Here is a 27,893-nt window from a genome sequence, read left to right as displayed (position 1 = left end):
TGTTACTTGACTTCCACGTATACGTATTGAACAATTAAGAAAAAAAGGTGTTGATAACTGAGCTCAGGTAGGCAAGCTGTGTTCTTTGTGTCTGCTCATTGGCTGAAGCCTTCAATGGAACAGACTGTTTTGTGATTCATGTAAATGTTCTCATCAAAAAAGGGGAAAAGTTCAGCGGATATCACAACATCTCAAACTGTTCCCTCATTAGCTCTTTTTACGTTGCAATTCCACCACAGCGGCAAAACGAAGCGCCGCTGCTACGACGCCTTCGTCATTTTACATTGGACAAAGCAACGCCGCCGTAAAGCCGCCCCAGTGTGTGTTTTTACAGCAGAAACAAAACGTGCACGACTTGTAAACAAACACACACGTGGTGCTGTTCTGGCCTGCCGGTTCTGCCGTTTACACTGATGCTGTTTCGCCTCTGTTAGTACCTCCGACTTCGCCCCACCATTCTGCCTCTGTGTGTTTTACATAGAAGACGAGATGTAACAGAGGGGTAATCATCCCCCCTTGAACCGGCAGTGTAAAAGGGGCTATTGATTGTTCTTGACTCCAAAAAGAAGGACTCCATTTACTCTTGTCATTTTACGTAGCTTGTACCTAGATGAAGTCTTAAAGCAAGTGAAGACACTTCTGTTTGTGCTAGAGCTGCAACTATCTGTCAACTATTGTATCAGTTGTTACAAAAGGGAAATTAACTGCCGACCAGTTAGATCGTTTTTTCACGCAAAACTGTCAAATCTTTATGGTACCAATTTTTTACACGCCAAGATTTGTTACTTTTCAAAAAGGCGCCTTTTTGACATTTTATACAGCAAAAAGTATTCGTCAGTGTTTGATGAGAATAACTGTCAGTTGCAGCTCTCGTTAACACACTTGTCTTTTTGTAATTAAAAATTTGACCAAATGAGTAAACGACTCAAAACAAACACCAGAGATGAATAATCTGATTTCTTAGCAAAAACAAGTTTTAATTTCAGTTTGACTTGTGTCATAAATACAATAAATCCCTTCCGAGGTTTAAGTGTATTTTTGAGGGTTTCTTTTTTCACACCAACCAGTCAGACTCACGAAGCAAAGAGCTTACAGGCTAATATAAAACTGTATTTATATCCACACTGCTACATACTGTAGATACGACTGATTACAAACACTAAGGATCATGAGGCCAAAGCAGCGTAAAGTCTGTGATTCTCTGTCTGAGGCCGTTTCCCATCTGTCTCCAGAACAGAACAATCATCATTAACTGCAGTCATTTCCATTTGTCATCGTTCCTCCTCCTCGTGTCTCCTCTTCCTCACGTCTCTGCCCTTCCAGTAATGTTTGCGAAGAGGCCTCAGAAGTCGTCGTCATCGCATATATCCAGATACACGTCGAAGGCCTCTCGGTTGCAGTTTCCGTCGGGGGTGAACACGTACTTATGGAAGGTCCCGTCCACACATATGGCTGCAGGAGGGGAGAGACGACAAGTTTAATTACAGCTTTGTTTGTTTTCAAGCAACGCTGAGTCGAGTGGTGTGATACAACAAAGAGGAGGACACAGTCTGGAGCTCATGTCTCTGTCGGACACAAACAACTCGAACTGTTGGCAAACATTTGAAGTGATTGGACCAGTAATGAGTGAGCACTGCCATCTGAAGTGTGGCTGCAGGGAGGAAATTTGGAGGATGATAAAACATTTGACTTAAAAGATGGAATTTCAACAAGAGGAAATTCAAATGAAGGCTAATTTCTCTCTCCACTTGGGTGCAAAAGACACAGGGAGTGAAAATGATGTAGAACATGAACGTATAGAGAACGTAAGGGCTGCAGCTGATGACTGAGTTCATGTTAATTATCATCCTGTGTCTCATGTTTCTTGATTAATAAAAAAGTCCTTTGACTTAGGGCAAACACTGATCATGTCTTTTCACGACTCAAAGATATCAGAGGAAGAAGAAAATCTTAGTGATGTTACGATGCCAGAATTTTAAACTTTGTTAAGATACGAGTAAAAAATGGAACTAGATACCTGTTTCGTTACCACGGTAACAATAAAGGAACTGTTAGGTACCAAAAATGGGGTGATCACAGTGCTGGTACAAAACAGTAGTGATGTCCGTAATGAAAGGCTTAATGAGCAGCAAAAAATGTTCATTCATTTTATTTGATATTATTCAGATCCATAATGAAATATAGCATCCCCCCTCATCATCAATCATTAACATAAGAAGTGTTTAGTCTGTTTTTCTTCTAACTTTGGGACGTTTCTGGGTGTCAATAATCGTCCAGGCTTCGGCTCAGAGCCGATAGTCTGCAGGTCGGGACGTTGTTGTGCTGCTTATTTCTGTTTCACTGCTTTATTTACATTTACGGCGCTCGCTCTCTTCACTTCCTGTCTGTCGCTCGACCACAGCTGCTCTCTCTTTTTTGCTGGGTTGAAAGTCTGACTGTAGATCTGCTGTTTTTTTTAAGCTTTGGTACCTTTGGTGCTATTGAACGTCAAAAATAACAGATCGCATCGTTTTAAAACGCGTGGTATCAAAGTATCAAAAAATGGGACTTTCTTCCCACTAAAATGTACTTTATCTGACTGAACCGATTATCAAAGTAGTTGGTGATTAAATTACGCAATAATAAATAATCAATGAATAGATGATTTCTTGCATCTCTTCAGCTGTTTTCCTGCACTCTTATTTTGGGATGCTGTTTTTCTTTGTTGGTATCATAGCTTCAGAGCCTTTTTGTGATACAAGCAAAGATGCAATATCTTGTATAAGAAGTTGACTTTAAAATGTGAAAATCCTGTCGATAATATGAGTCTGTTTCAAACTGTGGTTTCTTTGCTCAGGTTAATAATTCAATGTGTGCTAAGAAACCAAATACGAGAAACAAATTATCATTAAATAAGAAATGTTTGGTGATTGTTGTGATCTGCGTCCACATGAAATCCATCCAGAGACAAAAACAAACGTGTGTGTTTTCACGCCGTTTCCTCACCGATGACGGAGTTGACGTTCTTGGACGTGTTCTTTCCAAAAGCACAGATACAGGCACACTCGGCCGGCACGGTGAAGCTGGCCAACGACCACTGACTGTCCACGTACTGACCAATCACAGGCCCCACCTTCCCCACACGAGCCAGGCTGCGACAGACAGAGGAAAGAAGAGCCACGTTTTGAACCACTAAGAGCAGTTTGGGGGTTAAAGAAACGTGATGAGAAGTCAGAGTTTGGTCTTACGCAGAGCGGCGGTTCAGTTTGGTGTCTTTGAGTGCAAAGATGTGAACGGTGCCTTTGTCACTGGAGGCGCACAGAAAGGAGGAGTCGTGGCTGAAGTTGATGCTGTTTAAAGAAAGCAGAAAAGAGAATGAAAGTGCAACACAACAATAATAAAAATGTTTTAACTTATGGTGTTAAATATTTAAATGATCTTGTTTTCCATCTCACAGTTGGGATTTTATGGACTTAAATTATTAGTTTCTACTTTAAAGCCTCCAACTTTTTATAACCGTTTTTATCAAGCCGCTCTTTGAGCACCCTCCATCACGTAAGTCATATTGGCAAATGATCTTAAGCTCCAGTGGTTTTATGCTGCGCTTAGTTTTATTTCTCTGTTAGACCAAAAGTAGTTTTTGTATTTCGTGATGTTGTTATTCACGTGTTCCACTAAAGCACCTGCTGAAAAGTTTACTTTCCTCCCTGCAAAACTTGAATCTCAGCCACAAACCAGACAGTGCTGAACATGTCCGTCTGTTGTTGTCGTCCATTAATTCAGTGATAAACACATTGCATGTCCTGCAGCTGTGTCATACTAAAAGCCTCCTGGTTGTTTTTCAGTGGAACATTTTAATAGGGCTACTTCTTGGTGTGTGGAAACAGTTGAATTATGTTTTCTGAGAGTCTGCAGGGAGTTTTTTAAAGTCTGAAAAATAGCCCAGATGACATCCTCCGTTTGAGCTGTGAGGCTACAGTTTAATAACCGAGCGCCTGGAGGGGCATCGTTTGAAGAAAATAGTTGTTTACAGGCAGGAAGGTCTGATAAAAAGATGCACAGATGCATTGTGGGAGTTGAAATGTAGGAGCCAGCACTTTTGAAGCTTTACCCAAAGTAAGTTTATCTCGACCTCTGCCGCATAGGGCTGTGTATGTTCATCTGTTTATACAATATACAGTATAACACATCAAATCAATATACTGCGGTATATTCTGTTACAAGCAAGCAAAACATTGTGTCCTTAATAAATCTGCCTCTTTCATGGGCCTGTGTTCTTTGTTTTTACACTCACGAGGAGGAAAACGGAGGATAGACACGCAACACAACCACTGCCACAAATTGTAGCATGCTAGCTATTGATTATAAATTGATTTCTAAACGGCATCACAAACATAGTAACTTGTTTCTCGGTTGCATGGATTTTGCTGCGTAGTTTTTAAACCTTTTTTATTTCCTGTTTTAGCCAGACGTTCTGTCGGTCCGCTGCTTTGATCCAGACTCAAATATATCAAGTCCTGCATTTTCTCCTCAGGGTAAATCATCTTCAGATTTTTCATCTAGCTAGACAGTCATCAAAAATCCTGACGAATTTTACACCTCCATGCATTTTCCAGTCAATGCAAAATGGAAGTTAGTCAATTTGTCTTTTTGTCAGTTAGAAAAGACCTAAGAACAGAGTGGGGACATCTGGTTTCAAACGCTATTAAACCAACGTCACTCAAAGTGTACAGATGCCTTTAACACAAACTATCCTTCACTACTTTGATGCGTACCAGTAAAGAGTGGCGGGGTCAGTTCCTCTGCGCAGCTCCACCAGCTTGTCTCTGGTCGTCGTGTCAAACAGGCGGATCAGAGTTCCTTTGCGAGAGGCCGAAGCCGCCACGCTGCCGGGCTGATTCAGCGCCACGCATGCGATCTCACTCTGGTGAGCGTTGATGGTAAACGGGGCAGATGATGTACCGGGTTTGGTGTTCGACAAGTCCTAAAGAAAAACACATTTATATTTAAATTCTATTTAGTTTGAACGACTAAAGTAACGTGTTTTGTTTCTGTTTTTTGTAACTTACAACCAGCTGCAGGCTGCCGCATTTATGACCAGGAAAGACCAGCAGCTGTTTCTCCAGACTGGGACATAAATCACACAGGCCTGCAGGAAAGAATGAGAATTAAGTCTATTTGAAATGTTTAACAGTTCATCATAATGGAGACAAATGTACATACAGCAGAGACTCTTTACCTTTGGGGTTATCTCTGGTGTCAAACTCGAACAGTTTGACCGGGTTATCTGGGAAGCTGTACACATAGATCCTGTTCTTTAACACTATGATGATCCTGAAAGGAAAACCACAATTATAGTTATTATATTTAAGTAATACTTGTTGTATTTCATTAGCTGCAGCAGAACAGTACACTCACTTGTCATGCCTCATGCGAACAGCCAGAACCGGTTTGGTGAAGGTGAACTCCAACACCAGTTTGTCTTTGGGGTCTCTGGACTCTCGGGCATCGTCCCAGATCAACACTGAGGAGAAAACAAACAGGTTTAAGCCATTCATCTTTCCATACCGCTAATTCTGTGCTAAGAATTTATAGTTTTTATGTAATTTTTTCACACAAGCATAAAGGTCAGCGCTGCTCTAAACTAACTCACCAGATATTTCAGAGAACTTGGGGTTGACTCCTCCTCCAACTATGGCCAGCAGGTTGGAGCGATGCAGCATGGAGCACAGAGCCACACTGCCCACCTGCTCGTGGTCTCAAAACACACACAGACAAAAAATATAATTTTAATATCATTAGTGTAGTAACAGCTGTTTTTCTGAAGCATTACAGGAGCTGCTTTGCATTGGTACACAGTGAGAAAACCATGTGACTGTCATCACTGTTGGCTAAGTGCTATAGTCAATATTGGTGTCATGCAAATATATATTTTAGGTATCTCAATAGGCAAATGAATTAATTAATATGGATCAGGCTGCATTCATAGAAAGTGATCTAACAGGTTTGTCCAAATCCTTTCTTTTTTTGTTGTCACAATATGAGCTGATGGAAGTATCAGCAAAAAGATCCATGTGGAAAAATATTAACTATAAAAACTAGACTGAAGAAACTGACCAGTATATACATTCAGTCTTTTAGCTGGTACTGATTTTTATTTCAACTCAAACTCAAGAGAAACAAAGTACAGTCTACTCACCCAGGTGTCCTTTCTCCATCAGCGGCTCCACGTTGTAAATCCTGACCCCTGTCTCCATAGCACAGCAGAAACAGCCTGTTATTCATGAAAGAAAAAATAAATATTAAAAAACTAAAAAACTATCTGGTGCCCTCGGATCTTAGTTAGCATGCTAGCTGTCTTCTCACTCTGGTCCTGGTTGAACTGCAGGCTGTTTACTCCTCTCTGCTGAGCCATGGCTGCTAAACTCCGGTTACCGTAACGTTTCCGGTGAACTACAGCTTCAGCTGGACTTAACGGACAACCTGTGATGGGACACAAACATCATGACGGCTGTGCAAGAAGATAAACTTAATGTTCGTCTGGACGCCTTCAGCTGACAGTTAAGCAATGTTAGCTACAGTTAGCTAGCACACATTAGCATTAGATAAAAAAACGATTTACCGCGACTTACGTCGCGCTATCACTTCGACATTTATAAATCTATAAAGTCTCACCATGAACACGAAGTCTCGAAACGATGTCAAGGTTTTACAAACGTTTAAAACACGAAAAACTGCGTGAAACACAACAACAGAGATGTTGCAAGACGACGATTGTTTTTGTTTTCAACCCGTGACGTAGTCGACATGTGCTTCCGGTTTTGTTCCGCTTCCTATTCTTGGAAACTTTTAAAGCACTTTTATATTTATTTTTTATATATATTTTGCCATAGACTGTATACATATTTATTATTAGTAGTATTATTATACTACTACTACTACTACTACTACTAATAAAAATAATAATAATAATATACATTTTTGCCTGGCCCTTCTGAAATAATTATTTATACTTTAACAAATATATACAACACTGGCATGATACAATATATTATGCATCTTAAATAAATTATATAATAATAATATAATAAAGAATTTAAAACTTTATAACACTTAATACAACTTAATCAAACTTATAAAAAGTATCTTGAAACACACTGGGATGTCTCATAACAAGAAGAAAATTAACTAACCCCATGTACATGATATTTTTTTGTGTTCACTCTGAGCCTAATGGGAGTGATGGAAGAAGTACTCAGATATTTTACTATAGTAAGTACAAGTATTACAGTTTTTTATTTATTCTGCTTTTTAAAGGAGCAATTAATCCTTCAATTTAACCTAAATAATCAGATGTGAGTAAGTGAAAAATACTAAATTTATCTCATAGAAATGGTTCAGTAGAAGAATAAAGTTGCATAAAACAGGTGTAAATAAGCTTAAAGCACCTTGAATTTAGACTTTAAAACAGGTCACATGTACAAAGTTTCTTTCCACCAGTGATGGAACAGCTAGGCTCGATTATGTCTGGAGACTGGAGACCTCTTTTTTCCATGCTGTCAGCTGTGAAATAAAGCAGAAAAATGGCCCAAAAGTATGATCTGATCTGTGACCTGTACTGAGGAGAGGTGACGGAGGCAGACAGAGCTGAAGAAAAGCTCTTTGTTAAAGTCGTTTCAAAGCAGCGGCTGAGTCAGAGGCAGAAAAAGACTCACAATGTAGAAAATTCTGGTAATTAGGTTTTTTTTCACCTTAACAGTGGAAGAGGGCAAATCCATTCTGTATGAATTTACACTCATTTGATGAGGAAGGTCCAGTTTGCACAAAGAAACTCCTTCTCGTCAGATGTCCTAAGAAGTGTTCATTCAGCATACGTTGATGTCAGTCAGTCTAATGCACAATCAGTACTTTACTCTGAAAATGATGTTTACATTGTTGTTCAGGTATCTTTTTTTCTCCAGATTAAATGACCTGAATACTTCCTCCACCCCTGCCAAGTGTCACAGTGAGAGACTCATGCTGCACAGTGAGAAAATTAAAGAGTAAACAAGATGTTTATACGTTCTGTATAATAATAAAAAGACTCATTTAAAGATCAACAATCTATTGGCTCATCTTGAGTGTGAGAGCAGTCACAAATATGATCTAAATCACAGGACAGTTCGGCCCTGTGTGGATCAGCATGTACAGGGACGGTGATGAATCATCATTTTAATAGAGAAACTTCAAAGCCGCTCAGATTGTTCCCGTCAGGCTGTTTTTCTGCACCAGTAAAGATTCTTTCGCCTCCTGTAAAATGCCCAATAAAAATGCCCTCTGGTTATAAAAGTCGACGATTACCATCAGGACATTTTGTGTGGCGAGGGGGCATATCTGGTCTCCTGGTTTATTATAAGCATGAAGGCACTCTATGGAGCCTTTGCTTATGAACCCTTTGTTGGAGTCCAGGCTATAAAAACTATTTTTAATCCGAAGTTAAATCAGTGAAACTCAATGCTCTTGACTACAGGAGAAAATCTGTGTAAGCTGAAGGTAAACAGACATATTTGCACACCTAAGCTGTGTACAAATGAATTGGGATTTCAGATAATTACCCTTTTGCATCATCACTGACAAGTGTAGAGTTACACCTCCTGTGGCAGTGTTTCTCAAATGGGGGTACTAGTACTCGTAGGGGTACTTTGGAGAACAGGCAGTACTTGAGATTTTCTTCAAATATTGATTCAATATAAGTATTAGTCATGCATCATTTCTAAGATAGTCATACCAAAGTAAGTTTGATTAAAATGTCAAAGTTAGATAAACCACATTTTTAAAATAGGCCTAGTATTCCTATTTTTAATACAATTCACTATACTCACATGGCAGCCATTTTGCCGGGAACGTCACTCTTGGAGTAGCATGAATGCTTAAGTCATTGTGCTATGCTAAAGTCATTGTGCTATGCTAAAGTCATTGTGCCATGTTCCAGCTTGAATTTGACCAATTGTTATAATTTCACCACTTCTCGATAACAAACTGAAAAAAACAATGTGTAGTAAAACTCTCGAGGGACGTAGGCCATATTTCAAGTTGAAACACTATATTGGATAACCTACAACTAACCTTAGCGTTAACCAACATTTAGCTAACATTAGCCCGAGTTAAAGATGAATTGATTGGGCCATTTTGCCTTTATTGATAGGACAGCTGAAGAGAGACAGGAAATATGGGGAGGAGCGTGTGGGGGATGACATGCAGCAAAGGGCTGAAGGCAGGAGTCAAGCCTGCAGCCGCTGCGTCGAAGGCTGTAGCCTCTGTATATGGGGCGCCTGCTCTAACTTCTAAGCTAAACCAGCACCCTACATTAGCCTGAGTTAGCTTATACTACCGTTTGCAAGTAGCATTACAGCTACCTTTGAATTCAAACCCTTCCTATTGTATCTTATTACCATATTAAATAGTGCTAGCTAGAAAGTGGCTGAATGCTAACGTTAGCTGTTGTGTTAGCTAATGGGTTACGAAACATGTTTTAACTTAAACTTCAGTTGCTGATCACTCTGGAAGTGGCTACATTAAAAACAATTCCCTATTTTTTATAAGATTTGCAAACTTGAAATACAGCAGTACAACATTGTTTTTGAGCTTCCCACCCAGGGCATGATGTCAGAGGAAAATGGCCACCATGGAATATGGTGAATCAATGACTGCCATAAAATGTTTTAATTTCGGAATACCAGTTGATTATAAAGAAAATTGATTTATGATTGAAAAGCTGCAGCAAAGCAGCTGAAAACACGGAGAAAGAGGCAAAGATGTATAATATGGTGCGCTTATCAGGGGTAGCTATTTGGCTAAAATAGTGCTAACATGAGACATTTAATAAATGATGGAGAACCACTGTCCAATGGGATGAATGGCAGAAATAGGAAAGATTCATGCTGACATCTTGTCAGTCACATGACTCAACCTGGTGGTGTGACTACAGAGCTGCTTTAGGGTTAAACACCTTGCAATGACAATATGATGCTGGATTATGACATTGCAGTTGGAAAACAAACCACTGGTAATGATCAGTTACAGTAATTGGCTACGATCTGATTTTCTAATGATAAGTGAAAAATGAAGCCGTAAAACAATTGCTTACAAGTTTTCTTATAAATATTATTTGATCCTGATGTTTTCAGAGGAACCTAATACTTAACATGGAGTATTTTTCAAGGGTGTGAGCTGTAACAAGAACAAGGCCACAGTTCAACACCTGTGAAAGAAAGCGTGCTGACAGAGGAGGACATGCTCGCTGGTAGAAACCAAATTGGCCTCATTTCGAATGAGACAAACTTCCAATTCAAATGTTTTAGTCCTAACTCTGCATTATTAAAGACACAAGTTCACCAGGGCATGTTTAAATTAGGGTGTGGTTTCTATTGAGAGGAATTAAATATATGTCTAAGTCAACAGTAATTATCCTGCTCAACGTAGTTTAAACACATCAGCTCTAAAGGAAATATCAAAGTAATTAGCACCACTCCATTGGTAAATACCCGCTCTAAAACAGTCGGTGCTGTGCCATCTTCTTAAATGTCAACTGTCACGCTAAGACCGCTCACCTGGCGCTAAGGTACCAGGAGAACGAGACAGATGCATTAGTCGTAGTAGCATGTCATTTCAACAACAGGTGACGCAGATGAAGCATGCGCAGGTGTGCAATACGTCAGGACGCCTCTCCCCACCGTAGTCACACCTAATCAAGTACGTAGTAAACAAATTATCACAGCAGAAAGAGACTGTGGTTCGGGACATTAAAAGCTGTCTCCGACATGTCTTCCTGGCAAAAAGCCATGAAGACAAACTTTGAGGCAGTGAATATTAGCCAATCACAGCACTATATTGTGAAAAAAAAACCTTTAGTTTTGTTTAGATATTATACAGCATCAATAAGAGCATTTGCTATCGTTAGCTAGCGATGGATTATCAGTTAAAATAGTTAAGTGATAAACAAAAAAGGTTACGATCAGCTGGAAGTAAGCAACGATGTTCGCTACAAATGGATAAACTGCTGAAAATGTTAGCTAGTATGAAACGGTTGAAGATTTTAACAAGCTAACTTTTTCAACTGTTTATCCATAACTAGCTAAAATTTGTAAATGCTTATCTGTTACATGCTAACATTTTAATCAATTTATCCACTAGCTAACATTTTTTACTCATCGTCAAACGGTTGTTAACGTTAACGTTTAATCACTTTGAAATGTTGGCTGCTAATGATAAAACATAAAGAAATGTATCTAAAATTAATGGGGAAATAGTTGAAAGGTTAGCTAGTTATGGGTAAAACATAGAGAATGTTAGCTAGTAATGGATAAACTGCTAATAATCGGTGGCTTAAAGTAAAACATAAACAATAGAAACTGTAAGGTAGTAGGCTGAACAGTTGAACATGTAAGCCGTAATTGATGAGTTAAAAATGTGTAATGATAAAAGGTTTACAAATGGAGTTATTAGCAGTTTACAGGTAACACAGAATACCACAGCAGTGAACACTGCAGCAGCTACCTGTTTCTTTTAGAGGTTGATTTTAAGTCCTTTTTCACATCTACAAAGCCTCACATAATCAAGCACTGTCACATAAGTCTGTGCCAACATGAACGCTCAGATCTTCCACTGCCTTACTTATTAAAGTCCTTGCGATGTCCCACTAGAAATCTAAACTGCGCGTCACCCTCCCTTTGGATCTGGAAAAGAAATTAAAGACATATTTTAATCATCGCTCGAGCAGCTCAACAACAAAGACAGAGCTGTTATTAAGATGCAGATGAAAAATAACATCACATTGATTTATCTTAATTAGTCTCACTAGACATTAAAACCACTGTTCCCTGTTTTAATACCTTTAATGTCAGAACTGTATTTTTATTGTCACAGCATGTGTTAATTAGGATTTACAGTAAATGATTAATGTGCTGTCTCTGATAATAAAGTCAGTATTAAATAAAAACAATCCAACCCCCTCCTGGGTCTGCACTCATGTGTCAGCATGTTCAAAGACTCAACCTGTTATCATGTCGTTGGTCTGAACCTCGACTGTTTCTGACACTCAGACCGTGTCCGACTGTTTATGGTTCATAAAGGTCGTGTTGATGTATGGACTTTATAATAGTGTGAGAAACATTAAGGTCGCCGTCATCAGTCAGAATTTGCTGCAGGTTTGTTTCCATTAGCCGTCGGTTCAGTCCTAATATATGTTGGCAAAGTTAATTCATGTTTTAGGGTTTTAATTGATTTAAATGCAGCGCGTGCAGCTTGGTTAAATATGTGGGGGTACAGGAGGGGTCGGCCTGGAGGAGCAGTCTGTGAACACTTTACACAATGTGAGTGAAAAGTGCATCACAAGCAGGAATATATGTTTTTACAAACATGCTGAGTAATGACAAACGGACCTGAACATCCAGAGAACAACACTTTGAAAATAGTCCAATAGTTCCCAGTGAATGTCAAACAGCATTTTTGCTTGTAGTGCCCATCCCTATTAGCAAGCCAGTTAGCCAGCTGTCACTAACTAGCGGTAGTTTCCATCTGAGTTAGCAGTTAGCTGTCTGACTACAGTAGCTCACGATCGAATCAGCTCTGTGATAAATCATGAGAAATGCATTTTCAATTTGCTCATGCAAACATATGTGAGAGGAAAAGCAACTTTTCTGGCCTTTTATACCTTTACTGAGTGACAGGACAGAGGGTAGTGTCGGCAACAGGGGAAGAGAGCGCGGGGAGGACACGCAGCAAGGGGCCGAGGGTGGGAGTCGAACTCGAGGGCGTCACATCGAGGACTCGAGATTTAAACGAAATGGCAAACATTTGAAGGTGAAATGATGCTAATAAAGTTAGCGCTCAGGACAGTTCAGAAAGTTGGTTTATTGATGGGTAGAAAGTGCAGTGAAAACAGATTTTATCACGTTTTTGTACATTTTTTCCAACATGTGATGTTTGACTGCACTCGTACCTGCGTCATCTTGTTGTGACCTCTTCCCGTACAGGTGTAAAATGACACTACAATAATTAGAGAATTACAAATGGTTGGAAACCATGTGACCGAGCTTCTGTGCAAAACTGTTTTCCAAAACTTGAATGCCAATAATGCTTTTTGAAATGACTTCAACTGTCATGAGTACAAAGACATAGGATTAACTTAACTGTGTAAAAGCAGAATATTAGTGAGAAGACGGCGTGAAGAAAAAACCTACCGTTGCTCTCTGGTGGCAACGATCCTAATAAAAGCTCAAATCTGTTTTCAGCAGAGATAAAACACTGAATCCAGTCAGCTTTATTTCAGAGACAACAAATAATCAAACACTAATGAACCTTCTTAATGTTTTTTCCTTGAGTGCCAGAACGGGCACACACCTTCTTGCCTTGTTTCAAATAAACGTTAATGTCTGTCTTCCAGATCAATTAGTAAAATCAAACCTTTGGGGACGGAGCTAACTGCTTGGACAGACTGCATTTTGGCTGATGATGAAAGGGATCCATTTCTGTGATGAGTCTCCGAAACAAACAAACCTGAAAGCTTTAAAACAGGAAGAGAAGAAGAGTGTAAGGAGGTTAGGTATGCAGGAAGCAGGCGGGCTGTCCAGATACATTATACTGATAACAAATTAAAGGGACTGTCCTTTCTTTAACTTTGGAATTTATATTTAGACATGTTGGCTGTAATCTACCTGGACATTTAGGAAGACAGGAAGGACATCTTTCAGAGGGTAGTGGATGTTTTTAGTATCAAACCCTTCGTACAAGTAAATCTGGAGATAACAAAGCAAAAAGGAGTTTCACACCTGCAACTTCATACCTGACAGAACATTTATAGGGGTAAAATTAGAAGGGGCTAAAGAAGATGCTAATTGATTGGCCTGCAGGAGGAAGATGGTGATATTAGGCCTGCACAATTAATCAAATATCGACCCTGATCACAATTTTGGGTTCCTCACGATTAAATAAACTTGACTGACGTTGATGTTGACGTTTAAAATGCTCCGCCCGTAGAAAACTCTGCTGCAGATCAAATCAGTCGCTCCCTAAACTAACAGCCCCTCCCCCAGGGGGCGCTGGAGAGGTTTGGGCTTTACCTTCGGGGTAGCTGGCATGTCAGGTGATGAGCGCCGACCTCGCAGCGGCAGGTTAGAGTGGAAGAGTGAACAACAGTGACGGTGTTTCAGTTTAACAAGTGACCATGTTAGCTGGCGACTGTCAGCCGAATGTGGTTGTCGTGGTTACAGCAGCTGTTGAAAACAGAAAGAGAATACGTAGCTGTCCCCGTGAACGCCTCTTTGTTGTTTTTTATTACGATTTCAAACTTTTCTGTTTCGTCTTTGAAGTGTTGTTTGTGCAAATGTGTCATGAAGGCGACTAACGCTCAGTCGCGTTTTGGACGCTGCTTGTTGTTACGCTAAAACAGGAAGAGAGCGAGTCACTCGTTAAACCAAAACACCCGTTCCCTGAAACGGCTCGTCATCAGTTGTTTGGAGGTGTTTCAGGTTTAGGGCGAGTGATGTTAAGAAGAAACAATAATCATCCAAGAGGTCATGGAACCTGTGTCTGTGCCGCAAAGCAACACGACTAACTTGTTGAAGCAGCTGAAAGAACAAAGTGCAGCATGATGAGTGTGTGAAGGCCGAGAGGAAGAACGAGCTGCTGCCCGCCCTCCAGCGTCGAGTCAGACATCCAGAACAGAGACGCTGCACAGAGACACCCTCTCCACCCAGCTCCCACAGACACACTGACATTACCCATGATGCAATGATGTGTTGATCTGTTCATTAAATGTGAAAGTACAATAAAAAAATGTGCCTAAAATTAATAAATAATCATTATTAGCATTTTGTCCGTAGTCGTGAAACTCTGAGACTTAAGAAAATCCACCCAAGGAAGGTTGTGATTCTAATGTCTTCTTTGGAGCGTCTTTTTCCCGTGATTTCGTCGTGGGTTTCTGGATGTTTATTTAAGATCAACATGGAAGATCCAAAATATCAGTATCATGTTTGTGTGCATTTAACAAAGTTATAACTTCCAGGAAAATGTGCAGTTTGGATGCACATTGTGGCGTTGTGTTTTTAAAAGCAGACTTCACACAAAATAAATGCAGGCAGTAAACACAACACGTGGACCCTCTGATAACGCTGCCGTTCATAGTTTAACAAGACACTTGAGCTGATTTATAGTAATAAGCTGACTGCGATAAACAGCAGGGCTATGACTACGTACTGACACTCATTATCTTTCCTCAATGAGACTTACTCCACAGGGAAAAGTGAAGCTTGATGAATGTATAGTTGAACAATACAAAGGTGTAGAGCTGATGATAAGGATGATGAATGAGGTTGGAGGAAAATGGAATCAGGCCAAAAAACAAGCAAGCAAAACAAGCAAAAGAGCCCTTTAGAGCTAAATTAGTGATCTTTGATGATTAATGCTGCAGGGGAAAGAAAAACACGCTTCATTGAGAGCATCTTTTCTCCAACAAGGCTCGGTTCTTCTTTTAAACACGGCAGCAAGAACCTCACCTGTGAAATCAGGATTTTACCTCGGAACAAAGAGAGTCATGAGGTCAGTCCATGTGTTAAAGGTCTCTCAGTGAATTAGAGAATAACAATTCCTGCACAACAACGTTTACAAAAGATGGCAGGGGACCAGATGTCTGCTTAATTAACTTATTGTAATCATTTTGTTGATTTATTCCAGTTAATATATTCAGTTATTCTGATTCTGCGACCTCTTTGATAAACCTTTCATGATGTGCCAAATGAAGCAGCTAGCATCCTCTAAACTCGCCTCTCCGTCTGTGTTCGTATCTGTCTCCTCCTCGTGTAAAGAGAGAGCTGTGAGCTCTTCAAAGCTCGTCCTTTCTGTCTGCTTTATCTCGTCTCGTCCTTCAGACTGGGCTTTCTGGCACAATTAACATGCATGGTGTAGAGGAAAGTATGTGAGGACAGGGAAATGTGCGAACTGATCATTTTCCTGTCATTCATTCCTGTCACTCATACTCACCACAGACAATCGGCACATTCCCTCCTCTCCTTTGTTTTCTACCTGCAGTTATAAATCAAGAGACCGCTCTGGTCGAGGTCTCTAATGACCTACTGCAGGTTTTAACTCGATTTCTTAGCTCAGCTTTCAAACACAGAATTCTAATCAACGCCTGGAATCTTCTGTTGGTATCACCACTGCATCTTTGGACTGGTTTATTTCTTACCTAACAAACATCTTTCTCAGTCAAAATCTGTGGTTCGTCCTCCTCATGCACCCCCTCTCACCTGTGGGGTTCCACAGGGCTCTATTTCAGGTCCCCTGTTATTTTCAATCTACTTGCTTCCACTGGGTCAGATATTGAGTAATTACAACATTCAATACCAGTTAGTGACGCGTTTTCCATCAGCCAGCAGTGGTTGGTCTGCCAGAGAGGGTAGGCGGAGCTAAGCGGCTGCTTCTCCGCTCTCTGCAAGTGTTGCGAGTAAACAGTAATCTACTATGGCTGAACCAACAAAGAAAAGATGGATGACTACAGATACAACTTCAACAAGAAGTGAAAATCCAAAGAAAAAGAAACTCGACAAGTATTAACAATCACTATTTTCTAAGGAGAGGTTAGCGCCATCCCATCACTCTGATTCATGTCAAGTCATGTCACATTGAGCTCGTAGACTTTGAAAAAAGATGGCCGACATGACAGCTCCCTAAAAGTGAAGCTAAAACAGGTTAAATGTTACAGTAATGAAGTCTCTCCCCTACAGTGTGACTGATGTGTCGAGGGTCAGCTCTCTCCTCGGGACACTATCCATGTGAAGCTGTCATGAAGGTAGTAGACACATTTCCACATGATGTCATGTTTACCAAATGTCCTTGACCTTCCTCTCGCACCATCATGAGGCATGAAGTCCCTCTTGTACGCACAAAACTCATTTGTCCAATTGTCTAAGTTTGTCCAACATCTTAGCATCTAGCTGCAGTTAGCATGGAGAAGGTGTGTTCATAAGGTGTCATCTCCCTCCTCCTCATTTGTGATTAAGTGAGGGACAGTTTTTCATCTTTCTTTGGATGGTTGTTCAGCCTGAAGAAGCCCACGTATGTTTATCAACGACTTCTCACTTACATTGTGATGGGAAACAACTGCTGTCTGTTGTGCTCACGGGCAATGTGCTGCATGTTTGTGTTCATAAATAATATGGAGGGTCTTAAGGTGGAGGATGTGCTCACAGACTTTCACACCTGAGGTCTTCTGGTGAGGGGATTGGAAACTAAAGCACTTTGTAAGAAAGGTTGTGGTCTTAGTAAAATATTAATAGAGTTGTACGCTGTCTTGTGCTTCAAGTCATGGTTTACTTTTTCATAATCAACAGACCACTGACCTTCTTGAACCTTCTTGAACCCTAAACAACAACCGAGTGTCTGAACAAAACCACAAAAAGTTGTTCCAAGTGGAAACTGAAGAAGAAGAAAAAATGTGTTGTTTCACCTCCATCCACCTCAAGGAAAACCTCCAGACGTGTTCAGGGTCACGTGGGTTATACCATACATCATAACTTGCGTAGGTATAAGGACAAATACTTACAGCAGGCCACATTTCATAAGATGCATTAAAACATGCAAACTTTCTGTAAGATATTCCATCGTATGAGGATACTTTTCACGTGAACCATCTTAGTGTAGTGAGTTAGCATGCTAACAGTTGCTAATTAGCACTTACCTGAAAGTACAGCTGAGAAGGAAAGTTTTACAGGTGTTTCATCAAAAACCAAAGTTTTAGACACATCAGAAGTTGACCTGATGATGGCGCGAGAGGAAAAGGAAAACAAGGAAACAGTTGTTAGAGTTCATCCTGAGGGGAACATCAATGTCACAATAAAATCTCACAGCAATTAACCCAGTAGTTGTTCACATATATCAATCAATTCTACAGTTGTAAATCAGGCTGAGCCTAGAGACGGGCATTTCAAGCAAACATACTATTCAATACTCACTGGGAACTATTCGACCAGCAAACACAAACAGACATCAGGAGACAGAGAGACCGATTTACTCCAAATGTGCACAGTCGTTGTAGACTGATGATGAGCTAGTTCCACTCAGAACTCTGAGGGCTGCCAAAATCTCTGCGGCACTAATGCTTCTTTTTCTTTTCTTGTTTAATGGCGGTTAGCAAACAGCTTTCAGATGCGCTACAGCCACCGTGTGATAGTAATACCGCATTACAACGACGCGCCGGTTAAAACCAAGGAAAAATATATTTTTAAGATGAGATAAAAGTTGCATGAACCTTTTGGTTTCCTTAAAATAAATTAATGACTATTGTAATATTCAGAAATCAGGACCCACCCTGAGTTGTGTCACGTGAAAAAGTCAAGATATTGGCTTCATAATTCAGGATCATCCTCTGGGGACCAGGAAGGTCTGAACAGAATATTTTACCAACTTAAATGGTACAGTTGAGATGTTTTACTGGTTACGTCAAAACTTTTAGCTGCTGGAGGAGCTGGTTAAGTGAGAGAATTCCCAAAGTCATTGGGATACATCCTCTGGAGACCAAGAATGTTTGTACCAAATTTTACAGCAATCCATCCAATAGTTGCTGAGATATTTCCGCACTAAAGTGGTGGACTGTCTGATAAACACAAAGACAGATATGTAGATTACATATTACATATAGAACCACGTAGTATGTATGTACATTGTATAACACGTTATTTCTTGTGATGTTCTTACATACTTGATTTCACATGTTCGGGTCGACAGTAAAAGAAGTGATCAGTGTTCACTGTCAGAGCCGCAGCTGCTCGGGGTGAGGGGGCACAAGCATAAGGAGGTACAATCAAGGATTAAGTTGTGGTGTAAAATATCAGCAGACAATCTTATTACGTGTCTCCTCCGCTCTAACAAGCCATGATGTCACCGGCAATTAACCTTTTGGTCTGCTTTAATCTGATTGTGCTGCTCACAGGATATCTGGAGCACAGGAGGCTGTAAACTGGAAGGATTCATATTCATGTGAATAACTCAAACGGACACACACTCACACAGATATGCAACCTGGCGCCAAGCTCCTATTACTACCAATCAGTTCTTTAATATATCAGCTGAACCACTTTATTTTCAACCATAGTGGCCCTGTGTGTAATATTGCAGCTGGTTAAACATCTGTCCTCCATCGCAGAGAAGTGTGACTCCATTCATCCTCTCTCAGGAGCATTAACTGGTGTTAATCACCTTCGTAAACACAGTCTCACTGCAGGGAATAAAACAAAGCTCTTCTTTAACCGTTACATGACAGCAGCGCCTGACTCACACAGTCTGACAAACTCTTGTTTTACCAAACAATGGCGTGTCCTCCCACTCTTTCTGCAGCCTGATGCGTTCGCTCCGAGCTTCGTCTTTGCAGCTTTGCCCCGGCAGCTTCCAGCTCGGGCCTGCAGAGAGAGCGACAACAACACGCTCACAAAGACGGGACGACAGAAGCTTTTCATCCATATTTACACACAAATGCTTCTGCAGGACGAAATGTTGTGTAAGCGCATGACTCATAATCCTGACAATAGCATGGAGTACTGTATATTTGTGAGTGGGCCACTTCAGAAATGTACGTGGAAGCTCTTTTGGTGTCTACAGGAAGCAGGGAAGTGTTTGGTAACGTGTTATGAAGGTGAATTTAGAACAGAGTGTAAAAATAGTCTCTAGTGCATGGACGTATAAACTTCAATATGATGTGAACGTTATATAGTTACATATATGTTCTTTGTCAGTCTGGAGACGACTACAACATTATACGTCTCCTGCAACATGCACTGCTTGAGTTTGTCGTCCATACGTCAGCAGGTTGAGTGCTTCAGGACAAAATATTGACAGTGCAACATAATAATGTGCATTATGTCACTGCTATAATTTTGTCTGTATACTTATTATTGGGAAATAAAGGAAGACAAGTCTCATGATAACGCTCTTTGGGATGTAAATAGAAATTATAATATTTTCACTGGTTCAGTTAGTGCTATACTACAAGGTATGCACCACCTGTGTGGTAGTATAACACAAGTCCACAGCTATTATAGATTCCCAGGTAATGTTTTACATCTCTTTATTTTTGCACCGTACTCATAATTCAACCATCTGCCTACCATAGTTCTATTTTTTCTTTCTTATTGTGTTCTGATTTCCTTTTTATACATTTAGTTTGGGCATTGTTGTACACGTGAACAAAGGATTTCATTGCCGTTGACATCTTTAGTTTAACTGTTGTGCAAACGGCAGTTAAAGAAGCTCAGCCAGACTGCAGGGCTATAAACTTGAGCCCTGTGTGTCAGCCTGTGTATGGAAACGTGGCGCCATTAAAAGTATGGCGAATTAGCTATAAGACGTTCCTCTTTGCAGTGTACCAATGAAAGTACAGACACTATGACTTGATCACTTTGATACCGGAGAGAATTTAAAAACGTGATCATTTCGAGGTTCTGTTATAAGGTGAATTTTGTCTATGATCACAGTCAGACAATGGGCCAGAAACTTGAGCCCTGTTTTTAAGCCTGTATTCGGAAACGTGGCGCCATTAAAAGTGTGCCGAATTAGGCATAAGACGTTCCTGATCGCAGTGAGTGTACCCATCGGTGTGCAGACAACTATCTCTGGATACTTTGGCACTAAAGAAAATTTAAAAACATGATAATTTTAAGGAAAGTTCTGCAGTTAAAAGTAGCAGCTTTACCTAAACATTATTCTTGGGATTTATGGATGTTGATTCACAAGGAAATCTGACATAAAAATATCTTTAAAAAAGTGTAAGTTGTAAGACTGTACATTATGTCTGTTTTCAGAGTTATGTTCCAGCAATCAGGCAAATGTACTTAAATGTGTCACAGCCAAACTGTTAGATTTTGCATGTCACAGTTTGTAAACCTCCTGTATTCAAACTAAATTGTTGCTATACTCCTTTAAAGTGACAAGCAAGGATTTATGTTCTCAAGAAAGTTCTTTAACCTTGCCTTAAAGTTCGGAATTGGGTGCAGATCTCAGAGTTCCTCCTGCAGACGGCACACAGCCAGAGACTATCATTTGAGGAAGTGGAGGCAGAAAAAAAGACGTTGATAGACGATGAGGAAGATTATTGATCAATAAAATGTGACCAGAGTTGGCTGTGAGACACTGGACCTGGCTGCAGAGTAAGCACTCACAGCATATTATTATTCTGCAGTTAAAGGCAGATTTAGCAGGGTGAAAACACTAATATTAACACCATCTAACCGTGAATGTGCTCCAATCATCTTTTATTAATGACTCTCAGTAACACGGGCGTCTTTGCCCACTGGAGAGTTCATACAGGGAATTTAAGTCTAATCAAACGCTGATGAGACAGAAACACACACACACACACACACACACACACACACACACACACACACACACACACACACACACACACACACATCAGGACATCTGAGCACATGCACACATATTATGTCACTTTCTGTCCCGTTAACAGCTAATTAAGACATGAATGATCTCCTTGAGGGGAAGTGTTCTACTTAACTGCCTTTCAAGCGGCTCCTCGTGCCACATTAATCTCCGTCCCCAGGGGAACGCGGATATTGATCTGCTTTTTCCCATGACATCAATCTCACTTGGAGGAGATGAACAAGATTAAAGTGAGACGAGCATCACATCCGGGAGGAGAGGTGATAATGTCCCCTGCAACACTGACATTAAAACAATGGATGAAATACAAACTTTTCTACTCAAATGTTGCTTTGTTCCTTTTAAGCTTCCTTATTAGCATGTCGTGCAATTTGCGAAGATCACAGTGGCAGATTTACTATCAAGTTTTATAGTTCTATATATAATAATGGGTCATCAATTCACAACAAAAGCAGCCTCTTATTTCTGTTCCGTCACTGTTTTCCCAGCTGAACTGACATCTGTCAAAAGCAGATTATATCATCTTTAACTAGCTAGCTCATCAAGCTAACAAGCTATTTCAAGTAATTTTTTCATGATTAGCATCTGGCTCTTTTAAAATGATTTGTTTGATAACTGTTGTAGCAGATTTTATTGTCTGTGCCTAGGTAGCTAATCAAGCTAACGTTCTGTCTTCAGATAATTTTTAAGATTTCTAGCATTGCTGTGCTAGCTGAAATGAGCTTTTACTTGCAAATATCGTCTGTACCTAGCTAATAAAGCTAATGGCCTGTCTCCTTGATAATTTGCAAATAGTTCTTTTAAAACTAGACTTGGTTTGCTGACTGAAACAACAGAAGCAGATTGTATCATCTGTACCTAGCTAGCTTTTCAAGCTAACATTGTATCTCTAAATTATTTTTCCGTATTCCCAGCTAGCTCTTTTTAAATGAGACTTGTTTGGGTGACTGAACTGTGAAGTTCAGATCATACGTGCCAAAGAATGACTAAGAATTCTACCAAGCTCTTTCAAAATAAGATCTGTTTCAACTGAAATGACGACTGTCAATCACAGATTTTATCTATACCTACCTAGCTCGCTATTCAAGCTAACGTTCCACCTCAACATTATTTCTGAAGATTTCCAGCTAGCTCTTTTAAAATGAAACTTGTTTTGCTGACTGAACTGTGAAGATCAGATCATCTGTGTCTGGCTAGCTAATCAAGTTAACATTCTGTCTCCACATTATTTTTTAAATGTCTAGCAAGCTCTTTTAAAATGAGACTTGTTTTTCTTGCTGAAATGACGTCTGCAATCTCACATTTTATCCGTACCTAGCCAGCTAATCAAGCTAACGTTTTATTTAAACTTTTTTTTGCTACTTTCTTCAACCTGCGATCAGTGCGTCAAGGACTGAAGCCTCTGGGTCGCCTGCTCTACTAATTGAGCTAAACCAGCGCCCCTATTTTGACATTCTTTAATCAGATTTCAGCTGTCTCTTCTAAAGTGAGACTTGTTTTGTTTGCTGAAATAACATAAGCAGAGTATATTTGTGCCTTGCTAGCTAACCAAGCTTAAGTTCTGTCTCCAGATTATTCTTCTAGAAAGAGAATACACTTTAATCGAGAATCTCAAATCTGAACAAATCATTGGAAATTCAGCTTTTTAAAGTCGAGCTGAAACGGCTTTTCGAGAGTATCTAGCTTCCGTATCGTGACCATAGACTGTATAAAAAGATGGCCGACATGACAGCTCCGTAAAAGTGAAGCCAAACCCTCTCTGTCGCCCCCTGCTGACTGGCTGGAGTATAGGTCATAAAGCCCGTCTCCTCCATGTTAACAGATGGGACATGAGTCAAACTATAAAATCAAAATACACGTCAAATACATTTTTCTCAAACATGGTTTCAGTCGTTATAGTTAGTTCTTATCATGCTGATTTACGTCCAAGTGTTCATTTTTCTGACAAGCTTATTTTTAATTAGTTATTTGATGGATTAAAATAACATTTTTCATTTCACCTTGACTTTAAAAAAAAAGTATATTAACCAAATGGGTGCAATTTGTGTCAAAAATCGCACCCTTTCTTGAAGTCATAACTCATAAAGTGTAACACACAGAAATGATGCACTTATTTTTAGATTCAGTGTGACTTACTCTTCCTGAGGATATAATTGTCTTATTGTAAATAAACTCATTAATCTGCTTAGAAATCATAAAAAGACCTTCTTAGAACAGAGCTTGCCGGAGATTAATCTGGTTTTTATAGTGTTTGATAAAAAAGTGACAACCAATCACTACCTGTCTTTACCTGACTGAATAAGTAATGGTACTGAGTCGGACAGACGCCTGCCTCTCTGAGTGGTGGCCCAGTTCTTACGTTGCTTGTATCGGCTGCTGCCACAGTTTGTTCCTCTCTGTCTTGTATCTGTTTGAAGAGATTCCGGCTCCTGTTTCCAGACTCTGGTATTTATAACATGCTACTCCATTTTCAGCAACAAATCTTGACAACTGCGTCTCCACCTCAGTAGCTTCACCTTCCCCACAGTCTGTATAAACCTACAGGGAAGATTTACTTCAAGGTCTCCCATTCAGCTCACCTGTTTGATGAGTGGAGAATAATCCTGCCTGTGTTCACTCTTTCCTTTGGAGACTCTGAGGAGTAAACCTGGGAGAAGGCTCCTTAAAAAGATGCTTCTTGATGTTGTCAGACGAGACATTCTGCTGATGAGTGTAAAATATGAACCGATGCCCCAAAAACTCTCTTTGTTGCTCTGCAGAAGGAGAACGCCAACAAACCAAAGTGTGCTTCTTGATATCTGCCGGGACATGCTGGTTATGGCACCTTTCTTGATCGCTTGTAAAAGTAGGACTCTGAATCCTCCAGGTGTCCTCTCCAAACCCTCAGCAGTGAGGAGTGTGGATTTATCCTGGTTTTCTTCTTCTGCAAACTCCACATGAAGCTAAAAATAATTGTTGAAATGTTTGTCAGTCTTATTTATAACAAAGTTCAGGTTGAGTCAACCTTTTGCAAAAGTATTTTGGAGTTGAAATGGAGCAATTTTTTGGTCAACTGACTTTTCATTAAAGGAGTAAATGTCTTAGAAATCAAGGTGCTTTCAGATTTATACAACCTCAATGACTGACACTAAAACTCCCCCCCTCCCTCCCACACTTGTGTGTTGATGCAGACTGGAGCCAAAGCTTCTCACATCCTCCAAACTGCAGAAGAAGAACCTGCAGCTCATTTTTCACTCTCCTCTGTACACCTTCATCCTGGTATGTGAGGAGACAGATGAGGTCATAAAGCAGAGCGGTGTGAGCGATGCTTCAGCCAGGTGGACTTTAAACAACCAGCAGATAAAATCACTTCTCTGTGAACTGGTTTAAACTGAGCAGCTGCAGCTGTGAGTCCGTGTGACAGCTGAAAGGACAGGAAGCCATTTAGTGGTTGCTGCGTGGGGCCCAGGAGGCCTGCTGGTGTGCACACAGAGAAGAACAGCAGCAAGGACAATAACAGAATGAATTACTTATAGTTGAATATCATGTATAACTCCTGAACAGGACGTCGTAAAGGTGGAAAAAACTGTCCAAATGAGAAAAGCACAGCGTCAGAGCATCGAAAACTGAAGTTACAAATCACTCAAAGAGACATTTACAGCAGTGAAGAAATCAGGATACATGTTTTATAAAAGTATTAAAGTAAAAACCATCTTTCCTTCTTCTGCAGGCGTCATCCGATGGTTTAGTGGAGCCATTTCACAGATAATTAACCCTCTTAGATCATCAGGATTCAGAACAAAAGAAAATGAGACTCACTTTTCATTTCATCCAAATCACACAGACAGCTTTCCTCCAGTCGGCCATGTTTCATCAATGTTTATCCACCAGGAAACTGTTTCTGACTCACGTTGGCTGTTTATCGTGAACCAGTTTAAACGATCAGATCTAAAAGGATTTAAAATTCAGAATATAAAGAAAAACTACCTTTTGTGTCCCGTCAGCAGTTACAGACGTCTCAGTTATACCGGAGGGTCTGCAGGGAAAGTAGTACCACTAGTGACACCAAGGGCTGGTTTAGCTCAGTGTGTAGAGCGGGTGCCCCAAAGACAGAGGCTGCCCTCGGCCCTTCGCTGCATGTCATCCCTCACTCTCTTCTCCCCGTATTTCCTGTCTCTCTTCAGATGTCCTAAAAATAATCTTAAATTGACGGCAGTTAATCTGAGGGGAGCTGATATCTGATCGCATTAAAATGGTGTGAAAGCACCGCCATTATACCCAGGGTACCATCCCATAGGTAACATTTACACACACTGAGTGAGAAGGCTTGCTTACATGAAATAATTCTTCTTATTCATTGTGATAAATTCAGACTTCTGCGATATGTTTTGAACCCTTCTGTTCATCTATTACACTTTAATCTTACATTTAAACAGCATGTTGGGTAGCCACAGTGACTACCCCGCTGTGGCAGGGAGAGGATATTTAAGTTTAGACATATTTCAAACAGTGGTTAGCACTGTTGCCTCACAGCTAGATGGTCACTGGTTTGAATCCCGGTTTGGACAAAAAGGGCCTTTCTGTGTGGAGTCTGCATGTTCTCCCCGTGCATGCGTTAAACAGTAAACATGTTCCTCATGAGTTTATGGTCTCAGTCTCTAGTTTCAAGTCTTCTTCAACACAGCGTGATGTTCATTTAGTCACTGATGCTCCCGTTTAGAGTCATCAGAGTGCAGGGCAGGCTCTGTCGCCTCAGAGCTAGAAAGTTCCTGGTTCGAATTCCGGTTCAGACGTAGCGGGCCTTTCTGTGTGGAGTCTGCATGTTCTCCCTGTGCATGCGTGGGTTCCCTCCGGGTACTCCCGCTTCCTCCCACAGTCCAAAGACATGCTCGTCAGGTTCATTGGTGACTCTAAATTGCCCGTAGGTGTGAATGTGAGCGTGAAAGGTTGTCTGTCTCTGTGTGTCAGCCCTGTGATTGACTGGCGACCTGTCCAGGTTGAACCCTGCCTCTCGCCCTATGACTGCTGGCTCCAGGCCCCCGCAGCCCTGCAGGGTAATTTGTATAGATAATGGATGGATGGACATTTCAAACAAATCCGACAGATAGTGAAAGGACTTTTGAATCCCAGGAGCCAAGATGGCCGCTCGTGTGTTGCTGTTTTCACACTGAACATTGAAACATGTCTCCCACACTCACACACAGTGTGATAAAAAGAGGCCGTGTGCAGACAGTGCTGTAATGGATCATGCTGTAATTACTGTTTGCACATTAGTCACGCACACAGTAGCTCGTGCTTTAGCAGGCAGTTATGATAAGAGACGTATGTAAACAGCCAGGTGACACACCTGACACGTCCTCTCGAATGCAAAAACAGGAACACTTTGTGCTGAATGCAGAGGGAAATAACGGATATGGAGTTATTAAAGTACGATGATACATCTCTTCCTGTCTTCATAAACGGCCGTGTAGGTGTCGATAAACTGCAGGATGTATTTTAATATTTAACAGACATTATTAAGTTTCTCACAAGCTGATTTCCAGCCTTCCTTCCGCACGACGCAGACTCCTCATTGTCTCCCTGTCATATTGCATCTTCTTCTTCCAGCTCTTTATGAGCCGCAGTTAATGAAGGCAGGAGACGATGGGTGAGTGGGTATAATGATGATTTAAGGTGTTCATATGCAGAAAGTGCTCCTTAAAAGTTTCCTGCAAAGTGGAAAAGTTAAATTTCCATCCTGAATAAGTGCTTCTTTGTATAAATGTGTGTGTGTGTGTGTGTGTGTGTGTGTGTGTGTGTGTGTGTGTGTGTGTGTGTGTGTGTGTGTGTGTGTGTGTGTGTGTGTGTGTGTGTGTGTGTGTGTGTGTGTGTGACAAATGGAGAGAGAACAATTTAAGGGCGGGCCGAGAGATGCATACAGAGCTAATATGGCGACCTCCCTGAATAAATGAGACTGAGGGCATGCAGTATTCAGAGGGTTATTCAGAGGGCTCAGAGGCTGCAGTCACACGAGTGGGACTCATGCGACCCTCAGCTGCACTTCAGCAATCATGATTCATCAGCAGGTACGAAGGATGGAATATGTGATCTGTGTTTTATATGTCGCTCCTTCAACTCTGCAGAAGAAGAGTCCATGGGATATATTCAATCATGAGCTTTGTGAGTCCCCCCTGGTCTGGTTAGTTCATTTAACGCAGAGGTGATAGTACTCATCAGGGCTCAGTTAGACTGTAGGTAACAGGATGTTCACTGTGAGTCACTGAGGTGTCCGAGGCTGGTCAGTAGACACACAGAGGCCCCGGTTACATCCAGGGGGAACCCCCTAAACGTATCTGATCCTTGACATGGAAGGTTTGGGGGGTCAGACCTCCAGACACGCTGAATTCAGAGGTGGAGAAATGTTCCTTTACACAAGAACAAAATAAATCTGCCCTCCAGATGATGTGAAAGGGCACTTTCTGGTCTGATGCACATATTTCAGCAGGTTGAAATCATTTGTTAGCATTGTT

At 40.7% G+C, this 27,893-nt stretch overlaps 1 protein-coding gene across 1 annotated transcript; it reads right to left on the bottom strand.

Moving 5' to 3' along the window:
* Window positions 1-962: 962 nt before the first annotated feature.
* On the bottom strand, window positions 963-6,754 carry wdr45 (WD repeat domain 45). Its single transcript, XM_069673519.1, has 11 exons — window positions 6,655-6,754; window positions 6,346-6,462; window positions 6,179-6,253; window positions 5,633-5,737; window positions 5,398-5,503; window positions 5,219-5,313; window positions 5,049-5,128; window positions 4,755-4,963; window positions 3,228-3,329; window positions 2,986-3,131; window positions 963-1,452 (listed from the first exon to the last, which is right to left on the bottom strand). The coding sequence occupies exons 2-11, from the start codon at window positions 6,392-6,394 to the stop codon at window positions 1,343-1,345; spliced, it is 1,077 nt and encodes a 358-aa protein (XP_069529620.1). The 5' UTR covers window positions 6,395-6,462; window positions 6,655-6,754; the 3' UTR covers window positions 963-1,342.
* Window positions 6,755-27,893: the final 21,139 nt, after the last annotated feature.

This window comes from Semicossyphus pulcher, unplaced genomic scaffold (assembly GCF_022749685.1).
Source record: "Semicossyphus pulcher isolate SPU_LCO1_2020_fin unplaced genomic scaffold, fSemPul1.0.p SCAF_22, whole genome shotgun sequence".
NCBI classification, from domain to species: domain Eukaryota; kingdom Metazoa; phylum Chordata; class Actinopteri; order Labriformes; family Labridae; genus Semicossyphus; species Semicossyphus pulcher.
This window is presented reverse-complemented; position numbering and strand designations above follow the sequence as displayed.